Below are 16,625 nucleotides of genomic sequence, written 5' to 3' on the forward strand. Positions count from 1 at the left end.
CTAGAGACATTCGGTCCCGTGGGAGGCAGGATGGTGCAAGGAGGCCGAGGCGGTGGGTGGAGAAGGCCTGAGTCCCCCCCCCCCAGCCCCCCCAGACAATGGGAGGCAGGAGTCAGCTGCAGGAAGTGGGCCTGTGCCAAGCTGGAGCAGAAAAGGGGGGGCGAGCACGGACTTTGCTCTCCGTGGGGAATCCCATGGCTGTGCAGCTTCCCCCAGAAATCTGACAGGGAGTAAACTTCTCCTGGAGAGTTAATGCTGGAAATCTCACCCCCTGCTCAGCCTGTGTAGGTGAGAAAACGTGAAACCACAAACATGTCCTAAATCTTTAGGGGTCTCCCTCCAAAGAAACTGAAGCCTGCACAAGCCCCCCAGACCTCGAAATGCCTCACCACTGGGAAGTGGGCAGCACAAGGCTTTTCCCGTGAAGCCCCCACCGGCGGGCAGAGGCGTGGGTGGGCCGGCGCCCAGGAGCCACCCCGCTCCCCTGGGCACAGCTTTTCTCCAGCCTGGGCCGGCTGGGCTCCGGCCACGTCTGGTGCGGAGCAGCTCTCTGGAATCTCTTCGAAATTCATTGAATGTTCAGGAATGTTTGCTCTTGGAAGTTGGCAGCCAAATTAATTCCCCAACTAGAATTGCACATCACCCTTTGATGTGTGTTTGCTTTGATTAGCCGAAAGAGCGAGGCTAAGGTTAAAAACGCATCGCCTTCGCATGCCTGCCAGGCCGCAGGTCCAGCTCCGCTCTGAGGCTTCTGTAGAATCTGGGAAGGTCACGTTTCAGTGCAAAATATCACATTGTGGAACCAAAGGCATGTGCAGAGGAAGTTCCCAGACCTCCGCACTATCCAGATCGACAGAGGTTTTGCAGGTGGGGTATCGTTTCAGCGCCGCTGTGAAAAGGTCTCCTCCTGAACTGGCCGTTCTCCAAGTGCAGCTCAGGCCGGTCGCTTTCTCCGCCTGCTCAGCCGTTCTGGAACCGGGCAGCGGCTGGATGCACTGCTCGATTGGTCTTGCTGCTGCAGTATTTTCTGAGTCCGTTTCTCCGCTGCATCCCCTGGGCTGCTTTTGTGGGTGGAAGGGGATCGGGCCCGCCTTTGACGCACGGCACGTCAAAGGGGGCTGCCCAGGGCGGTTCCACGTGCCCGCCTCCTCCGTCGCGTGGCATCCCTCTAGTGAGGATGGCCCAGGCCTGAGGGTGGGCCACATCCCCAAGGCACCCTGCATGAAGAGGAGGCCGGCGTGGCAAAGGGGGCCCCTCCTGGGCTGCCCGGCTGCCCGGCCAAAGGGTTCTGCTTGAGCATTTCAGCGGCCAGAGTTGTGTGGTTCGGGCGCAGCTTCCGTGTCTTTCGGAGCAGGGACACCCCTGCTTTTCTCCTGCAGCCCCCCCCCCACCTTGTCCACAGCCGGCCTCCAGCCAGGGATCTCGGAGGTCTCCCGTCCCAGAACGTACGGTCAGATCTACTTTTCTGCCAGTCCCAGACAGGCGACCCTCCCCTCCTTTACCCACATAGCCCATTAAAAGCACGTGTTTCCTGAGCATGTGAGGGCAGCCAGCAGTCACCCAGAAACCCCTCTGGAAGGAGCTTTTGCATGGGGTGGGGGAATCAGGGTCCTGGTCCCATAAAAGCAAAGAACTGTCTTGCTGCGTGGGACTGAGGTGCGTCAACGGGGCCCGTTGCTCCGTTTGCAGCATCTGCCTGCCCGCGGAGTTCAGCGTATCGGGGGCAGGAGGAGAGAAGATGAGACCCCCGGCCCCGGCCCGTTCCTCCCAGCGTCAGCGAAGCTTAGACCTCTTGGAGCTTTGGAAAACAGTCCCGGGGGGGTTGCCACGAAAGGGGCCGGGGTCTCGCCATCTCCCCAACCCCCGTGCAGTGCATTCACAGGGCGGCCGCAGAATCTGCCGGTAGGTACGGGGCCGTCCTGGACCACTTGGGGGCAGAGAGAGAAAAGGGGGAGAGAAAGATTTGAGGGGGCAAACAGAGGAAGGGGCCGCCTCCCCCTCCTCCTGGGCCTGGGAGAAGGCCGCGCATCTGGCCTGGCTCCGTGCCCGGATCCTAAGCCGGCATTCCCAGCATCGTATTTCCTGGCCGGCCCCTGCTGGAGCCATTAAGCGCGCCGAGCCGCCGGGTGTGTTCATGTGCCTTTCGCGAGCCGCTCCGCCCCTCGGCTGCATCTCTGGGGAGGCGCGCCTAGGGACCGAATCAGCCGGCCAGCGGGGCGGGCCGCGCGGGTGCCGAAAGAAGCGCTGGGTGGGCGTTCTTGAGGCGGGGGGTGGGGGCTACAGGGGGGCAGCATTCCTGAGCCGGCCCGTTGCACACAGATGCGCCACGCGTGTGCCACGAAACAGAGAGGCAAGCGAGGGGGACTGGAGGCACGTGGCGTGCCGCACAGGGTGCAGTGGCCCCCGGGCAGGGCGGGAGAGCAAGAGCGCCCACCCACCCATGCTCCCCAGCAACCGGCGTGCTTGGCAGGCGGCCCCTGGAAGTGTAAGTGCTGCCGGGCCGGCCGGACACGGAGAGCCGACTCCCCAGGCTGGCGGCCGCCCCGCCTCCTACGGCACAGCGTGACTCCACACGGAGGGGCAACACCCGTCCTTCGACCTGCGTTATGTGGGACTCCTTTGGATGGGGGGCGCCCCCCGCCCCTTCAGCCGTGCCAGGCGCCATTTTTTGAACTTCGCCCCTTACCCGCCACCTTCGCTAAGCTAAACAGTCCCGGCTGTTATGGCCCCCCTTGCACGAGAACTGCTCCAGCCCCTGGCTCCTTTGACTCGTGCTTCCCGGTGCCTCCTCCGTCTGCTTAATGCCCCCCCAATAAAAGTGTGAGACAAACCGGCAGTGCCCAAAGCGACAGCAGCAACAGTCGAAGCGAAATGTGCGGATCAGAGCAGAGGAAAGCCGCACAGGCAGCTTTAGCAAGAACGGGGGAGCCGAGCTGGGGGCCCTGGCGAGAGACGAACCGGCTGCGGGAGGGAAAGCCATGGCCTGTGGCCACTGCGGAGGAGGCCGTGGACGGAGCCGGGCGCCTGTCGCTCCCAAGCGTGTCCTCCGCCTTTTAGCAGGGCACCTCCAAGGCACTCGACCAGCTCCAGTCAGGAGTGACCACGCTCCTCCCAGTGCGTGGCATGCTTACTCAGGAGTAGGGGAAATGGCTGGCCAGGCCTCAATCCACCCTCCCCGCTAGGGACCGCCTGGGACACAATTCAAGCAGTATTTCCATGTGCTCGTGTGGCCCTTCCCCGGGGTTTGTGGCACAGCTGTGGCCAGACCCCAGGGCGAAGCTGAAAAGGGGGTTTTGTGGAAAGGACTCCGGCCAGGAGGAAAACCACGAGGGGCGTGTGAGAGCGCCGGGGGGGCAGGTGCAGCAGCGAGGGTGCGGGACTGGGCGAGCGCAGGCGGAAACAAGACCAAGCAGCCTTGAAGACGGACAAGGGGGGCATCGCCACAAGTGCGTGCAAAACACACGTGCCCCTTTTAGGAACAGGAGGGACTCTGCCCGGCCAGGGGGGCTGCAGCCGGCCAGACACGGAAAAGGGGGGTGGAAAGGCCACGAGTGAGGTTCCTGTGTGGGCTGGGGGGTCAGTCACAGGCTGAAGAGTGAAGGGGTCCTGCCAGCTCAGCCATGGAGACCCGGCCCCTCTGGACAGCCTGTTCTTGCAGTGCGGGACGCAGGTCAGCAGGTACAGGTGCATCCCTGACGGGCAGCTGGGTTGGCATTTAGCAGCTGCCCTTGGGGACATGGAAGCGTCAAGTGTGATCCCCCCCCCCCCGCCGAATAATTGAACAGTAATTTGCCTTGTCAAGCAAAGCACAATCGGGTTGTTTTGCCTCTGTTGAAACCAAGCAGAGCAGTCGCAGGTCCAGCTGTATTGGGGGGGGGGGATCCTATCCCAACAGTGCCGGTGCTTGGGCTGAGGCGCCCCCCCTCCCTGCTGCCCAATTTCACCATCTTACTTGTGGGCAACGAAACAGAGGGGAAATTTGGCGTTTTTTCAGGAGGAGCCAAAAAGTGCCCAGAACGCGGCACTCCCAATTTTCCCCATCCCGAATCTGCCTGGAAATGACACTTCTGAGCACTTGGAGTTGGAACCCAGATGTGGCCATCCTTAGAGTAGACCTATTGCACTCAATGGGGCAACTCAGGACCACCCGGAGTCCTGCGGATTTCAAAGGCCCGACTGCTCCTGGCATTACGAGGCCTAGATCCACCCACTGCGCAGTTCTTCAGGGGCTGGGGGATTTGCCGGGTGCGGATATCGAGTCGTCTGGGGGAACTCATTATCTTGGTTACACCTGGACAAGGAGATTATGAATGAATTAGCTCACATCCCGTGTGTGCCAAGAGATAACCGCTACCGCTCAGCCCCGGTTTGAGCACAGCAGTGGCTTTGAAAGATGAGGACCCTCTGCAGGCCAGGCGTGCTGGAAAGCGAGCCCCTGCCTGTCCCCGGGCTGATCTGCTTCCAGGGAAAGGAAAGGGAGATAAAACTTTGGGGGGATAAGAGAGCCCAGGAGGCGGCCGGCCACTCCAGGTGCCAACGCAAACAGAGGCAGGGAACGCCGGCGGGCCAAGATCAACTCGAAGGGGAATGCGCTGCCCTGGCCACGGAGCGATTCCCAGGCGCGAGGGGCTGGGGCCTTGAGCAAGAGCATCCACGGATGCGCATCCCGCATTGCAAGATTATGCACGGTCCGTGTTTCATTTCCTGGGCTTTGGCTAACTTAGTCGTTGGCCCGTATTCAGCAGAGTTAGCGTCCGTCTTGGGCAGCTGCAGAGTTTCTTGGCAGTGCTGGATGACCATGCTGACTGGGAATGATGGGAATTGCAGTTCAACACTGTCTGGAGGGCACCAGCTTGCCTAGGGGGCTCTAAGGCCTTCACAGAGTAGAGAAACATTACTCTGTGCAAGAAATTATACCATGCACCAAATACACAGTGCTGTGAAGTAGATATGATTGCCAGACCAAGATGTGTAAAAAGAAGGAGATTAGAAACATAGAAACAGAGCAAGTCAGAAGGGGGGGCCTCCCGGGCCATCTAGTCTGACCTCCGGCACCAGCCAGCTCCGCTCACGACATGCCCACCATGTGGACGTCCAGCCTGTCCTTGAACACCCTCACCAATGGGGCCTCAACCACCTCCCAGGGAAGCCCATTCCACACCCTCAGGGTCCTACCCGTCAGGAAGTGCTTCCTGGCATCCAAATTGAACCTTGGCTCCCTGAGCTTTGCTCTGCTGGAGCGCATCCTGCCTTCCTCTGCAGGGGAGAACAGGTCTCTCCCCACCTCCGTGTGACACCCCCTCACATACCTGCATGTCACCAACAGACCCCCTCTGAGTCTCCTCTTCTCCAGGCTGAAGAGACCCAGTTCCCTCAGTCTCGCCTCATACGGCATCCCCTGCAAACCGGCCACCAACCTTGTTGCCCTGCGCTGCACTGACTCCAACCTGGCTCTATCCTTCCTGTAATGAGGGGCCCAAAACTGAGCACAATACTCCAGTTGCGGGCGCACCAGAGTCGTGTAGAGGGGCAGTGATACCTCTCTCGATCGAGAAGCCACACTTCTGGCTATGCAACCAAGGGTGCGCTCGCCCTCTTGGCCACCGCATCACACGGCTGACTCATGTTCAGCCCGCAGTCCACCAGCACCCCGAGGTCCCTTCCACAAGTGCTGCTTTCCAGCCACTTGTCCCCTGACCTGTACTTGTGGCGCCCATTCCTGTGCCCCAAGTGCAAGACCTTGCACTTCTCCACACTGAGCGCCATCCCGTTGTCCCCAGTCCATTTCCATGAGAACTCAGGGCTCCAGGGCAGACCTTCAACGGCGGCTACCGCATTTGAGGGCGGGTCTTGCTGCGCTTCTGTGGGAGGCAGACGTCCGAGACGCCTGCGAGGACCATCCTGAGAGAGGCGCTGAGAGTGAGGAGTGTTTCCTGACGTCGCTCAGTGTGCTGTGACCCGCGCCGGCTCGGGTGCCAGGGCCCCTCAGGCCGTGAGCCTTCCCTTCGCCCTGCTCCACGCCCAGCTGCAGCCGTGGTCCTTGCTGGGTGGGACGCGGGGAAGGAGCACTCCCGGCTGGGTGGAGAGACTGGAGCGGGGCGCTGGCGGAGGAGTCCCTGAGCAACCCAGGCCTCGCCCACGAAGCTTCAGGAGGCTCAGAGCGGCACGGGGGCAGCCTTGGTGGCAGCAGGACCATGGACGTGGCAGCCCCACGTGGCCCTGGAGGTGCCTGATCCACACGAGGAAAGGCCTTCAGGCAGGCAGGCAGGCAGGCAGGCAGGCAGGCAGGCAGGGTGGGGGGAGCCCCACGGAGAAGGCCTTGCAGCCGGCTGGTGAGCGCAGGAGGGCACGGTGGCCCCTTGGCAGGCGAGCGGCTCCTCTGGGGCAGGGAAGGGCGCGTGGGCCCCATTTTCCTGAGAAGCACCCGGCCTGGGCAGCGATGCCGGGCCTCCTCTGGCCCCCTCCCAGCAGAATCCCCTCCCTGTGACCTGCCCAGGCAGGAATGGCTCCGAAGTGCCCCGGCTTTGGAGCAGCGACCCCGGGCCGCCCGGCACACGCGAGCTCCATGGGAAGATTGCCGCCCGGAGCTGCTTCCCACCTCGGGCACCCTTTCAGGCAGGATCAAGGCACAAACACTGGGGGGCTGGCAGGGAGGAAAGCCGTGGGAGGGGGGCTAGCGGGATGCAAATGCCGCCGAGTGCCATGTGCGCCAGATCGCGGGGCTGGGCATGGTGCCAGCGGAAGGTGGCAGCCGGGGATCTGGGCAGGCAGCGGAGGGGGCCTGGGGTGGACGGTTGCAAAGAGGGGCTCCGGAATGGCTGCTGATTATCCCCCGAGATGTCGTGCACGGGGGGGGGGGGGAGCCATTGTCATTCACCCGAAGCAAAGAAACGAAGAGTTCTTGACACCTGGCATCACGCTGCCAATTATTCAAGGCCTGCACCTTCCGCATCCGCAGGAGACGCTCCCCCCGCTGCCTTGGGCCCGCAGGCTGTTGATCGGCAGCGTTTTAATGTCATTTTTCGCTTACATGTCAGTGCTACTCAATAGCCAAAGCTCTCGCAATGCACAAACACGGGTGCAAGAATAAACCGCAGCATAAATACAGAAGCGATAATACACAGCATAAAAGTGCTGTAGACAAAATTTCAAATGCTGCAAGCAGTTCCATTTCCATTTAAAATGTTCAAATATTACATGCTTGGATAAGCGGGTTAGGCGGTATTTCAGATTTTTCCAAGTGCAGCTGGGAGGACTGGGAGCAGACGGATGGTGTCCGTCCAGGCCAAGGCTCGGGCTGCGTGGCTCTTGGGAACGTGGGGCTGCCTTTACGGGGCCCCGTCGGCCCAGCCAATTCAGACCCGCTGGCCACGGCGCTCGGGGCTCAGGGGAGGAGACCTGGACTTGGTTGCGGGTCATTTTTGATCCAAGCGCAGCGAAGTGCACACATTCCTTCACAGACAGAATGGAGAGGGTTTTATTTTTTAAGAACTGGGTGCAGGGGAAAGCGAAGGGACACCCAGGCGAGGGCGGAGGGGCAGGCAGGCCCACACCGGGAGGAGCCGGCGGAGCCCCGTGTGAACGCCGAGGCAGGCGCCATCCTGAGCGTGGTAGAGCGGACACGCGAGAGGAGCCGTGGCGTCACCCGTGGCCCGGCCGTGGGGCCTTCCTGGCTGGCCGCTTCTGCCACGGATGCGGGCCGGAGGGTGGAGGAGGGAGGCAGGCCGAGCGTCACCGGCTGCCTGGCCGTGGTGGGTCTGTGGAACGGCTCAGGCGCCAAGCCTCCGCCAAAGAGCTGGACTGACCTCACAGCCCTGCCTGAAGCGAGCCGCTGGCCAACTCGGCACGTGCGTAGAAGAGCCCTTGTCTCGAGAGGCGCGGAACTCGCTGCGCAGCCTCGGCGCACAGGCAGGCCGTCGGAGCAGGCGAGCTCTGGAACCTCCCTTAGCCAGAGATCCCAGAGGACTCGGGGTCGGAGCAGCTTCCCTGCCTCACTCCCAGGTCAGAGGCGGCCCGTGGGCCGGGGCGACGGAGTGCTTGGGGCGCACCGAGGCAAGCGCATCCGCCACTGCCTGGCTGCCCACATCAGTGGGGTGGGAAATGTGGCCACAGCTCAGGGCTCCTCTTCCTTGTCCCTCCCGGAGACCCCACATGCCAGGCCCACACCCCACGGGTCGTGGTCGCGTTGTCCCTCTCCTTTTACGTGGAACGTCCACGACCGGCTTCCCACGCTTCCGCCGGGGCCCAGCGCCCCAGGGCTGCCCTTGCCCTCCCAGCGGGGTGTGGGGGGACGAGCCATGGGGCGGCAGCTCCAGGAGCCGTCGGTGGCACCCTGCCTCCCCTGCTGCTGCCCCCCGACTTTCTTTCTGACTTGCAGATCCACCCCCCCCCCGAAAAAGATATAAAGTTTGCGTGTCTTTTCAGACTTTCCTGATTGCGGTCTTTGTTCTCTGCTCAAGGAACAGCTGGCTGAGCGCACACACGTCTACTCAGAAGTAAATCAGATGACGCTCAATGAACCTTCTCACCACTAAATCACGGGGGCTTCAATGGAGCTCGGCCGTGGGAAAGGCCGCATGGGAGGGGGCTCGGCCCGCTGGTTTCTGGGCAGAGAGAAAGGGCTGGTCTCCTGCTTGATGAGCTGCCAACTCCCCCCCCCCCAATATATCTGCCCTTTCACTCTCTTGCACCTGTGCATAGTGAGCGCATGGGAAAGTCTGGCGGGGCATCCCTGCTTGTTTGGGGCACAAAGCGTGGGGTGCCGGGTGCCTCCCTGGCTCCACCCACAGGGGTAGGGAGAGGGCCAGGTCGAGGACCCCTTCTCTTTCCCCACAGTGTGGGGACCAGGGGAGCTGTCTCCCCCCCCTTAAATACATTCACTCTTTGAATGAAAGGCACACACAAATGCGGGGGGAACTTAAGGGGCCTTTTTGCTGCGCCCGTTCGCCTGCCAGCTCCCCCGGACACGTTCTCACATGGCGGGTCGTCCGGCGAGTGCACAAAGGAAGGCCTGGCCCAGGGTGGAGGGCCGATCTGTGGGTCCGACCCCAGGCAAGCCACGTAACATATGGACTAGCAACTTTTGTGGGCTTACTTTCAGGATTGGACTATGGGCAGCTGAGGGGGAGCCTGGCGGATCCGGCCGGCAGTGCCCACGCCTCCTGTGCAAGCCCCGAGAAGACCAGCCGTGCTGCGCGAGGGCATTTCCTGCCTGGCCGTGCCCCCTTTGCCCTTGGGGCCGAGCCCTTGGCATTCACCAGCTTTCCCTGCTCTGAGCACAGAGATGCCTCCCGCAGCCCCGTCCTCCTCGCGGTTGGAAAATCGGGCTTTAGCTGAGATGAACCACCCAAGAGAGAGAAACCAAACTTGGCATCCACAGGCAGCAGCGAGCTTGCGAAATTCACGTGCTCCAGCGTCCCTCACAGCCCGCCCCGGCGCTGGGGCTCCAGTTTCCGAACGAAATGCAACGGGAGGGTCCCAGGCCCCCGCCAGCTTCACCTCCTACCGCCCCGAGAATCACTTTCCCCCTTTTCCGTTTTCAGGCGCAAAGGGCGAGAAAGGCGAGAAAGGCGACCGAGGCCAAGGAGACACAGGTAAGAGTCGTCCCGATTCTCCCAGGCGGGCTGCCTCCGTGCTGTGCTGGCCGCTCGGCCTGAGCTTGCTCCAGGAGAAGGCACTGCCTTCCCACTGTGCCAGGCAAAGCTGCCCCTGTTGAACTTCTGCCTGCACAGCAGCCTCCCTGGTGCACCGGCCCATCCTGCCGCGGATGTTTGGGGCACAAAACGCGGGCGGGGAGCGCAACCTCAGTGTGGTGGCAGGTGGAACGGGACGCGAAGGGCCGCTCTTGAAGGAAGGGGCGGCTGGGGAACGGAGGGGCTGGGGGCGGGGGTGGGATTCGCCTGGCCCTGCTGTGCTGCCACGGGGAGGGGGCACCTGGCAACCCCTTCCCTCCTCCAAAGCCGCCCCTGCAGAACAGTGCTTGCCTTCCCCAAGACAGACGGCCCGCCCGCAGGGACCAGAGTCCCGGTGCGCTGTGCCTCGAGCTTCATCGCGCTGCACCAGTCCGGGGGGTGGGGGCTGCCCTGGAAGTCCTCACCTGGCCTCAAGTGCCTCCCCTTCCCCTGCAGGTGTGACTGGGAAGAGTCTCGGCTGGTGGAGTTTGCCGGAGGGCTTGATGACCCCCCCGCCCTCTGCAAGGGCCCCCCTTGGGGGAGCCCCCTTGCCCCAGAGATAGCGTGAGGGTCCTCTCCCTGCCTCCTTCCCAGCCCCAGGCAGAGAGTGCTCCCCCAGAGCAGGGGAGGGGTCCCTGCGGGGAAGTAGGGGCCAGCAGAGGGAGCCTAGACGGGCCCCTGTGGCCAGCACGGGCCAGTCCCCCACCCGAGGGGAGGGCGCCCTAGTGATCCTTACAGAGCAGGTGGCCTCCTCCCACGGGGACCGTCTGGGGCCCGGACCAAACCCACAGCGGCTGCCGCCTGGGCTGCCGAGGGGCCACCAGGGCTGGCCTAGAGTCACCGTCCACCGGGATCAAACTGCCCAGGCCTCAGCCCCCCCACACCCTTTTCCTTTCCCTTTCGGGGGGGGGGGGGTCCTTCGGGGGCTGCACACAGCAAGGGCAACAGGGGCCCTGGCGGTGCCTGAGGAACGTGGGAGTCTGGCACTCTGGAGCGTGACCATTCCCTGGAATGAAAAATGGGCGCCTTCCTTCCTTTCCTCCTTCCTTCTCCCGCGAGCGAGCGCATAAATCTTCCACATCCCGAGCTGACACATGGTCCCAATTAGCCCAGGCGATGGTATCTTTGCGCAGCTGCAGCGGCCTGAGGGGTTGTTTTCCTAAGCAATCGTGTTTATTTCTTTTCCTTCCATTTTCCCTTTCGGTAAAGGGCTGGAGAAGCAGTAAGTGCCATAAAGCACATCTGCGAGAGGAACAAAGGCCACTGGGACCCTCGGAGTAGTTGGGAGAGAGGCTCGCCCACACATCTTTCTGCCACAGGCTGGCTCTTTCCAGGGAAAGCGTCCTGGAGAAATGGCCAGCTGGGGGTGGTGGGGGGGCTGGCCATGAACCGAGGGGCCCCGGCCTCGTGGCTGGCGTGGTGTGCATTGCCCCAGGGGCCCTCAGCTTCCCCATGCTCCCCTGCATGGAAACGTGCACACAGCTATCCATGACCCGGGTGCATGAGAAGCTCAGCACAGCGCTGCACAGCGCTTCCATCTCTCCAGATCTGGGAAGGCAGGAACACGAGTCGCTTTTTCTTTTTAAGATTCTGAATGTGGAGGTTCTGCCTGTGCCTGTCCGATTTGCCTGCCCAGGCCCCAGGCGCTGCCTTCCTGTGCATTTCACCGTGTGTGTGGGGCAGAACTGGGGTTGTCCTGGCTCTCTGCTGGCAGGTTCCTCACCTTCAGGAGTTATCGAACTCGGCCGGTACGGAGTTCTCTCCACGCCGGGAACAGCTGTACCTGCTGCTCTGGGCCTGTGCAAAGAGGGTGGAGTTTCCATTACGTTGACTTTTCAATAAGAATTTGCCAAATTTGCAAAGTTCCTCATATGGAAAGCACAAAAGCTCTTCATATGGATGGAAAGCATCACCCTTAAATCAGCGTTGTTACTTTGGTTTCTTCTGCCTGCGCAATTGGAGATCGGGATAGAAAAGGCTCGGTGACATTCCCAGTTTCTCCTTGAGCTTCAAACAAACAAACCAAAAACCCTCAGTCTCCAGTCATTTGGGTGAACAAAAAGATACTGAAAGTTTAATTCTGTACCGCCCGCTAGCAATGTTCTCAGGATAGTTCGCATAACAACATTTGTATATATTCCTGCATTTGTATGGAATATGCATTTTCTTGTTCTATAGTAAGCCATCTGGAGTCCTGTGGGCTGGGGGGTGGCAAACAAATATAACAACAACAGCAAATGAAGCCATAAAATACAGTAGCAATGTGTGCATAAATGCTTTATATTTAAAACAGAAAAAACTGGGCAAAGGCCATTGGCACTGCTAAAATCTAATAATGCACAAAGACGGTGTTTCAGGTAACATTCCCTAATCCAACTGCGCAGCAAGAAGCACAGCTGCCCCTGGATCACAGCTTTTTGGCCCAGGAGTGCAAAGCCAGTGGCCACCAACTGGCAGCCGTTCTCTTTCGCCGTAAGGTCAACCTCATTCTCTCCCAGCATTGACCGAACGATAAGCATCACTGGATAATCTCAGGTGCTTCCTCCTCTACCTGCTTTTCGGGATCTGGGCCTAATTTTCATGTGCTGCTATTTCTTCTAGCTTTTTGAGAGCTGACGGTAATTTGGGGAGATTAGTAAGCGCAGGGGCTCTAATTGGAAATAAACTGGAATTTAATGGAATGAAATGTAATTCTGGCCTAAACCCACTCACTGCCTCAGTGCAAGTGAAAGATTCTGGAGCATGGGCCACCTTAATGCTGGCCATCTGCCCCCCCCCCCCTCCAGTGCAAAAATAGCTTTTCTGCAGCCCGTTTCATTGGAAAGCAACGCGTTCTGTGTCCCAGACGACTTACCCAACTTCTGCACGGGCTGCTTGCATAATATGCCCATTCCTTACCTGGAATATGCCCAGCTGCACATTGAACCCTCTCCCAGCACATCTGCAGCCCGAAAGCCGTGCCGAGCGGACTTTGTGCAGCCCGGCCAAGCATGCCGGCACCCATCCATGCGGCCTCGGCAGGCGCGCGACTGGCGGTGTGGCGGGCAGGCCAGGTCAAGCCCGGGCGCAAAGCATCTCCCAGTTTCTACCGCTCTGGCAGGACCAGCACCCTCCGAGCTCTGCTACGTTCCCTGGAAGCCCCTCGGAAGCCCCTCTTGGCTCGTTCTCACTTTGCTCCTGGGACGATAGGAGGAGCAAGAGTGCCTCGTGGCGCATCTTTTTCAAAGGTGCACCTTTTATTTATTGAATTAATGCGCTTCTGTGCCGGCTTAGTCACATGGCCCTCCGTGCCAACGACCCGGGCACTTTTGTGCCTTTAAGGGCCGCCTGTCCGTCCTTGGCCATCTCGCAACTCCTCCGTTTTGCTGTGAGATTTATGCCCTCCCCGCCTGCCAGAGGGGCTCTCTTCGACCTTCCCTCCTGCCCACTGTTGGCCTTTGGGGGGGGCAGCTGTCCCCGCACGTGCCGTGCTGAACCGGAGCCGTGGGCAGCCAGGCCGGCCAGCGCCCTTCACCGCCTGACGTGGGCACTGCTCGTTTCCGCCTGCCGCTGACACACGGGCAGGGTGCCCGCCTCGCGGCTCGCCTGCAGGTCGGGACGGGCAGAAGCCGCTCTCTGGGCTCAAGCGCAGGGAATCGGAGCTGTCGCGTCAGACGGACGGCAGCCGCTGAAGGGCAGGCGCGTGGCCGGCTGGGCCTGTTCGGGGTGGATCCGCTCGGGGCCGAGTGCAGCGAAGAAGGGGCTTCCATCCGGAGAGTGCGCTGTGTCGGTGGGGGCAACCCACGCGGGCGGGGGGCCGCCCCTGCTCCCGCCTGCCCTCCCAGCCCGATTCTGGACGTGGGGGAGGCTGTTCAGCTCCTTCCTCCTGGGGGAAGGAGCCGTTCTGGCAGAACGGAGCGGCCCATGCCCAGCCCCTGGAGCTGGTGAGCTGTGGCCTGGATCAGAGCCCGCAGCTCACGGCCTCTGCGGTGCCGAGCTCAAGGCAGCCGCGAGGGAGCCCAGGGAGCCTCCGCTCGGGGGCTTGGCTGGGGGGCCGGGGCGGCAGGGGTGGACGCTTAATGGGCGAGGCCCTGGCAGAGCATCCCTCCAAGGAGTGGATCGCCCCCCCCCCCCGCGTGCACAGCACACGTTGCAAGAAGTTGCGGCCAAGGGGGGGATCGCCTCACCCACCGCGCAGTGGGATCCGAGCAGCTGGCACCACCGGCCCGGCAGCGGGACGTCCTCCACACCTGGGCTGGTGCCCTGGAGAAGGCCCAGGTGTGCGGGATGGGAGGGGGGGCGCTGCGCGGAACGCACCCGTGCTTCTAGAATTGCATGCCAGCCCGTCTGAGAAAAAGGGGCAGTGTGACGGCGTCCTGCAGGCCCCAAAGAGGATCTTTCCGAGAAGGTGTGAATGCTTGGAAATCCAGCCCCCCTTCTGAGCGATCCCGTCCCCGCCTGCAGCCGTTGGATCCGTTGGTCTCTCACCTGCGCCCTCCTCAGCCGGCTGGGCCGCTGGCCGGCTGTGCTGCCTCTGGAATGACGAGGGCTGCAGTCCCGGCCGGATCCATTCCTTCTCCATCTGCCCGCAGAAAAGAGCCTGGCAGGTTACGCCTGGGGGGGCCCTGGTGGGGGGCAGGCCCGGCCCTTGGGCTTGGCGACCCCCCACCTGGGCCTCCTGCTTTGCCTCCCCCCACAGCGCCCGTCCAGGAGGGGATGCCTGTCCGGCTGGTGAACGGCTCCGGCCCGCACGAAGGGCGTGTGGAGGTCTTCCACAACCAGGCCTGGGGGACGGTGTGTGACGACGGCTGGGACAAGAAGGACGGCGACGTGCTGTGCCGCATGCTGGGCTTCCCCGGCGCCGAGGAGGTCTATCGGATGGCGGCCTTCGGGCAAGGTAATGCGGGCGGGCCGGCTTCTGGGGCTTCGGCCAGCCAGGACGGGGGCACCACACAAGGGAATCTCATGGCGTGGTGCTTGGCCCAAAGGGCGACCAGGAGACAGGAAGCCGGGCGCTCGGCTCCAGCCGCTGACCAGAGGCTGGCCGGGGGAGTGCGGGGTGTCGGAGCAGCCCGACCGAGGAAGGCCGCAGCCAAGGCTGGGCGTTAGGGGTCCGGTTCTGGCAGCGCTCGTGTGTTCAGCGGCCTTTGCACGGTTCCCAGGCCCCGGTTGTTGAGATACCGCCGGGTACACGGTGGATCAGCAAGCACGCACGGTCCAGCATTGGTGCCAGAGGCTCCCTGTTCCCGCGGCCGCTCCAGGCAAGCCGCCCAGAATGCCCCTTGGCCAGGCGGTCAAGCGAAGCCGCCTTCTCCTCTCTGCATGACCCCCTCCAGTCCCGGCTAAATCGAGGGAAGCGCTTCCTGGCCAGGGTTGCTCGCTCTCCACTCTCCGCTCCATTGAGGGGTCCGTTGGCGAGTTCCCGGCATCGCCTCGCCTGCTTTCTTGGTGATTCACACGCTGGCAGGATGAGGCCTGACTTACCGCTCCCACGGGGAAATTCGAAGGACGGGGCAGAGAGCTTCCAGGGTGGAAAACAGAACAGTGTGGGATCAGCAGCCCCTGAGGGACCGTTTGTCGCCCCGGTGCCCGGGTCCCGCGCTTGTGCAGTGGCCTGGCTTGGCTTCCGTGCGGAAAAAGGGCACCGGCCACATGCCATCAGGAGCCAGGGGGCTCGCTGGGACCCAAGTTCCAGGGCGGCAGGGTGGCTCTCCCTAGGACTGAAGCCTCCCCGTCCAGCCCGGACTGAACCCCCCGTGAGGGTCGCCGGGACCACCGTGCCCATCCTCCGCTCTGCCGTGGCGCGCCCCCCTCCCTTCCGGGCGGCTGGCTCGGCCGCAGCGCCATGAGCAGAGCACCTGCTGTGCAGGTGGCAAGACCAGGGTCTCCGTGCAGGACCACATGGCCTGCTGGCCTGGCTCAGGGCGTGCCCCCCCCCCCCAAATGCAAGGATCACAGCCCTGAGAAGGCGCAGATGCTGGATGCCCCTCGGACTTCCAGGAGTGCTGGGGAGAGATGGCAAAGCCCACGCTTCGCCACAGAGCACGGAATTCATTTCTGGAATCCACCTCCACTAAACCAGGTGGCCGAACAGCAGAGCGATTGTGTGTGTGCGAGCACACGCGTGTGCCAGGGGTGGCAGCTGGCGTCATTTAGGCCAAGCTTAACAAAGCTCTATGTCGTTATCTGATTGGCCACGGCGAGAAACGGGCTTTTTGGACAAAGCAGCCCTTTGATCTCCCCTTCTGCGGTTCCTTTCCCGACGTGCCCGGAGTTCTGTTTGCCTCTTTTGATGTCCCATGAAAATATTTCAGGGCCAGCCTGAGCAGGAGCCTCCAAGCCTCCGTGGCACCAAGTCCTTTTATTAAAAACACGGCCCCTGCCCTCACTGAGGACGCCCCACTCCCCTCGGCGGCCAGGAGCTGCCCGTGCGCCCGGGAAGGGGCCGCCAGGCTCTGGGGCAGCCCCGGGAAGCGTCCCGGGGCCTGTGCTCACCGCCCAGGCTGGATGCGCCCCGCGTGGCTGCGGCCAGGCAGGACGCGCCAAGGCCGCGGGGGGCCATGCTGGGGCGGGATCCGCGGCTGACGCCCGTCCGATTCTTCGCACAGGGAAGGGACACATCTGGATGGACGACGTGGCCTGCAAGGGGACGGAGGACAGCCTGCTCCAGTGCAGCTTCCCCAGCTGGGGCAAGACAAACTGTGGGCACGCCGAGGACGCGGGCGTCAAGTGCTCGACGCTGTAACCAGCGAGGCCCGGCCGCCAGAGAACGGCCCCGGCACCTGTCGACGGGGAGACCACGGGACGCGCGAGGCCGGCCGCGCCTGGCAGACGCCTCTCCTCTCCCCCCGCCAGCTCCGGCTCCCGGGGGATGCCTCCCACGCCTCTGCCCCTGCCGCTGCCCCTCTCCGGACCTGCGGCAGAGCACCTTCCCCAAGCAGGCGCCCTCAGTCCGACACACCTGGCGGGCTCCGG

General features: G+C 62.5%; 1 protein-coding gene across 1 annotated transcript in view; it reads left to right on the forward strand.

The window, feature by feature from the left end:
- Nucleotides 1-16,395, forward strand: part of SCARA5 (scavenger receptor class A member 5) — a 73,176-nt gene extending 56,781 nt beyond the window's left edge. The window contains exons 6-8 of the mRNA XM_044450306.1: nt 9,543-9,593; nt 14,350-14,547; nt 16,259-16,395. Of these exons, the coding sequence (XP_044306241.1) occupies nt 9,543-9,593; nt 14,350-14,547; nt 16,259-16,395 (386 nt within the window). The remainder of the gene's footprint in view (nt 1-9,542; nt 9,594-14,349; nt 14,548-16,258) is intronic.
- Nucleotides 16,396-16,625: the final 230 nt, after the last annotated feature.

Source organism: Varanus komodoensis, unplaced genomic scaffold, assembly GCF_004798865.1.
Source record: "Varanus komodoensis strain SLA01 unplaced genomic scaffold, ASM479886v1 scaffold64, whole genome shotgun sequence".
NCBI lineage: Eukaryota > Metazoa > Chordata > Lepidosauria > Squamata > Varanidae > Varanus > Varanus komodoensis.